Source organism: Vicia villosa, linkage group LG1 (genome assembly GCF_029867415.1).
Source record: "Vicia villosa cultivar HV-30 ecotype Madison, WI linkage group LG1, Vvil1.0, whole genome shotgun sequence".
NCBI classification, from domain to species: Eukaryota; Viridiplantae; Streptophyta; class Magnoliopsida; order Fabales; family Fabaceae; genus Vicia; species Vicia villosa.
In genome coordinates, this window is record NC_081180.1 from 153593268 (window position 1) to 153598281 (window position 5014).

The following is a 5014-nucleotide window of genomic DNA, read 5'->3' on the forward strand; positions in this document are numbered from 1 at the left end:
ACTTCCTCCTTTCAGCATACGGGAGGATCCAGCAGTACACCTCCGACACAGGCTGGACGATCTCCTAGTCCACGCCCCACACAGGCTGGACGATCTCCCCGTCCACGTCCGACACAGGCTGGACGATCTCTTAGTCCACGCCCCACACAGGTTGGAGGCTCACGCACCCCACATCCCACACATGTACCAGCCCGTGAGGTTGATGAGGCAGTTGATGAGATAGACGGAGCTGATCTTCGTGGGAGGGATGATCCCGATGAGATTCATGTCGTTGACGGTAGATTTTGGATTCATCCCGAAGGAAGCAAGTAAGTTTCCTATTTAAAAACTTTTATAGTATGTATATATTTACATTTTTTGTATAAATTTATATCTAACATTTTCATTTTTTCTTTCAGTTTTACTCCGAGTCGGACTGCTGCAAGGATTGTTAACTATATAATTCAGCAGATGTATAAATCAGCTTTTAAGAGCTATGGGGACGTCGATAATAAAGATGAATGGTTTAGAATGTTTAAGGTATTGTTATTTATTTAAGTTGTGCATTTAATTTATTTTTTTAGTTATGGTTATTTAAATGAAATTCTCATTATAATTACTTAACATTTTATTTTGATGTCATACAAAACATTATTGCAGGAGAAATGCGTGTGGGATCCATTATGTGAAAAAACCGTTCAGAAAGTTTTCAATACCAGATGCTCTAAAAGAATGTCTGATATGCTGCGGCGAGTAAGGGAGAATTATGAGCTTCACGGCATCCGTCCTAGCTGGATAGGCGAGGAGGTTTTTCAGGAGCTTGTAATATATTGGAGGACTCCAGAATTCCGGGCTAAATCAGAAACTTTTAAGAAGATGAGGGCATCTGAAAAGGGCGGTTGTGTCAACACAGTTGGAAGTATTAGCACCGCCGAGCATGCCCGACGATTGGTAAAAGTTTTAAAATTTTTAAGTTACATCTTTATTCATAATATAATTTACTAATTATTTTTAATTATATTATATAGGCTAAGCAGTTGGGGAGAAGACCATTGATGCCTGAGCTGATTTCGAGGACCCGGACAAGGAGATCGGGAGGTGTTGTCGACGAGCGCACGAGGATGTATCTTGTAAGTGAAATTTACGTTGTTTATTTTTTTTATATTGGTACAAAGTTTGTGATGTGAATTTCATGTGGCAATTGATAAATTGCCACGTGAAAATCATGTGGCAAATCATAAGTTGTGGCGTGAAAATCACGTGGCAACATTTTAATATATTTTAATTTATAATATGTATATATTTATTTAGTATTATTAAATATGCATTTAAATATTTAACTTAATTTTTTTATTGAATATGTGTGCAGGAAGAATATGATAGACGACTTGCCATTTTTCTGGAAAATAATCCTCAATTCATGCCAGCAGAGGGGGAGCCGCTTAACGCGGATGTTGATCACTACATTTGGTGTGATGTTATTAAAGATAAAAGGCCTAATGGTTGCTTTTTTGGGGCTGGAAATTTGGCGTCCAGCTATAGATCTGGTGACCGTAATCTGTTCCAAAGAGTTCAGGATGGAGAGGGTGGATCGCGTCAACCAAATCTGACACAGGAACAAACTGAATAAATAAGGCAAATGGCGAGACGCGAAAGTGAGGCCCAGTTGGAGATGATGCGGAAGAGGCAGGCTGATATGGAGGAGCAGCATGTGCGGCAGATAGAGGGCATTATGAAGAAACAAGCTGAGATGGAGGAGCAAATGAGACGGTTTATGCAAGGAGGTGGGAATTACAGTAATGTTCCTCCTCAAGATCAGCCGGAGGATGGCGGAGTGGCTGATGATTTTAATCCAGATAATTATTTTCCGGATGATGATGCTTCTTAAAAACATTTTGTATTTTATTTGTTTTTAATTTATTTTTATGTAACTTATTATAAATTTTAATTCATTAAAATATTAGTTTTAAATGTTTAGTTTTATTTAATTAAATTTATTACATAATGTTTATTATATGAATTTATTTTATACAAATTTATTATATAAATTAAATTTTATAGATTTTATTATATATATTTTATTATATAAATTTTATTTTATAGATTTTATTTTATAAATTTTATTATATATAAATTTTATTATATATATATTTTATTATATATTTATTATTTATATAATATATTTTAATTCATTAAAATATTAAAATATATTTTATTGTAGCGTGAATAAATTTTTTTTTAAAAAAAGGCATTTAATGTAGCGATGTGGTAAACACGTCGCTAAATTGGTCAACAACACATTTCCCCACACCTGCCACACCTGCTGTGTGTGCAGGGAGCTGTCTCCTATGTCATCTTTTTGCGACGTGGGATTCACGTCGCTACCTTCTGACGTGGTCTCCACGTCGCTACAATGTTGCCACGCTTGCTCCTGCGACATAGATGCTCACGTCGCTACTTTTTAGTTGCCACGTGATTTTGAAGGTTGCGACGTGTAATCCACGTCGCTGCAGAGAACATTTTTTGTAGTGATGTACTATATATATATATATATATATATATATATATATATATATATATATATATATATATATATATATATATATATATTCTAATGGTTGAAATTTTGTTACATATTAATCATAAGAGAAAATGTGAATAAAAGAATTTTTATTAGGAAATACAACAAATAGCTGCATGGTGAGCTGTTAAAATTTAAACATTTACAAAATGAAATTGTTAAGGTTATAATGTATTAGTAAGGTTGATAGGTAGTATATTATGAACAGCTCTTCGTATTCCGTTGCTTAGGGATGAATTGGATCAGGACTTGATGGCTTGGATGGACCACGGAGAAACTGCAACAAAAGGCTATCAAATTCTTTTGAAATGTGATCATCTTGCAAAGGTCTACAATCGACTCCAAATTGAGATGAAAAGACCATAATGAAATAAATGGTCACCATAATGGTAAAAAGGATCCTTATAGTGTTATTAGAGAAAGCCATGCCAGTAAACTCTTTAATTTGTATTAACGTAATTAATTTAGATGAGGTAATATAATAACCAATTAAAAAAAATGATCCTTCTGCTTTTGCCTCTATTGATATATTTAATTACGATAAACAAGTTTATTATTTGCTAATAGGTGCTGAGATTTGAGTGAGGGGGGAAATGATATGTTTTAGAATAAAATGACATAGGTATATATAGAGAGTATGTTGCTAGCTTTCCTCTGCATCATGTTTTAATTTGACCAAGTATTAATTCGTATAATGGGTTTGAAACTCGAAGGTTGAAACAATCAAACTTGTTAATTGGGCACCAAAAATAAACATGAAAACGAGTATTGTCAGATAAGTAATTAAACAATATTCAATATGATGTATTAAAATACCAAGTATGATATATATCAAGGACCAATTCGAGTTCAATGTGCATGACATTATATATTTGAAACGAAAGCCATAATTTTCTATGTCGTAAAGTGACACGAAGTCAAATTGCATGGTCAATATCATTATCAATCTTCATATTAATCCATTCATATTGAATCACATAAATCTAGCACCACTAGCATGGAGTGTTTTTATACAGATTCAGATATGATCTACACAATTTTATCCCTCACTCTTTATGATTTGTCTACCTCTTCTTTGTCTAAAATAATTGAAATTTCAAAATTTAAATATTTTTTTTTATATTTGATTTTTAATTTATATTTATGTATTAAATTTCACTTTATTTAATTACTTCATTAAATATATTTAATAATAGTGTTTAAAAAGAATAATACTCACTAAATTATTGAAATCATCCAAATTAATTAATCACATTAAATTTGGTCTTTAAAAACGTCTCTTAAAAGCATTTTTATATTTAAGTGCGGTAAAAAGCAAAAGAAAAATATTTGTAATTTATGTGTATTTATATTTTTTTAGGCTTAAATGTAATTTTAGCCCTCCAACTTTTTAAATTGTTTGATTGTGTCTCAAGTTTCAATTGATTGATTTTAATACCTTTAAGTTTGTTCATTTTATATTTGATAGTCTCCATATAACATGTAGACTAACGGATCCTTAGGATCATTTTTGCGTCTTTTGTTTGGAGGAGTTTGAATATGTTTAACACATTTATTAGGGGGCTGCAGTGTTATTTCTAACATTTGGAGGGTGTTTTTGAGTGGATCGGTACGGGTATCGATTTATCTTTGGAGGAGTTTGAGGGGTTTGTTTGTATTGACGAGAAGTTGAAGAATAAGAACAAGAAGATCATGGTCTCGGTCATTTGGTTGGCAACGGCGTGGTGTATATGGACTAAGAGGAACACAATTATTTTTTCGAATGCTACATTTAGTTTCATAGAATGTATGTCGGAGGTTGTGTTTAGTTCTTGATCGTGGCTTCTCTCTTGTTATTCGTTAAGGGATAATTGTAATTTCAACACTTGGAATATTCTACCCCTCTCTTGTTTTGACATGTAGGATGTTTCTCTCGTTGTAATAAGTTGGAGTATCGCTTATACTCCTTTATTAATTCCATTGCCCATTAAAAAAAAATTACGTATCCTTAAAAAAATAAAGTCAACACTGATGTGGCATAAAAAAATTGTCGACATGGCCAAAAAAACACTGCTAATGCAAAAGGAAATGTTCTTGTAAAATTTTATTACTTAAAAAAATTAAATAAACTAATAATAATTATTATAATATTTAATTAAAAAAATCTTATGGACTTAAATTGAAATGTTATGACAAAACAAAAATCTTTACTTAGGATATTGTAGGCATGTCCTTATATTCTAGAATGGTTTTGTTAAAAGTTTTACACATATTATTGACTTGCAAGTCACAATGTGTCCAAGTATTATAACATAACCTAGACAACATAGATGGAGGCAATTGAATCATTTTCTTTCATGCACTTTCATTTAACTTCTTCATATTATCCATGGCATTCTCCCATTCAAGAACTGTAGTTGCAAGAATAGCTCTCTATATAGATTGTTTCAATAGTTCTCATGGATATACCTTTCT

General features: G+C 32.1%; 1 protein-coding gene across 1 annotated transcript; it reads left to right on the top strand.

The window, feature by feature from the left end:
* Positions 1–685: 685 nt before the first annotated feature.
* LOC131657802 (uncharacterized) lies at positions 686–2926 on the top strand. Its single transcript, XM_058927163.1, has 4 exons — positions 686–930; positions 1008–1109; positions 1349–1532; positions 2769–2926. Exons 1-4 carry the CDS (start codon positions 712–714, stop codon positions 2924–2926), a joined length of 663 nt encoding a protein of 220 aa, XP_058783146.1. The 5' UTR covers positions 686–711.
* Positions 2927–5014: the final 2088 nt, after the last annotated feature.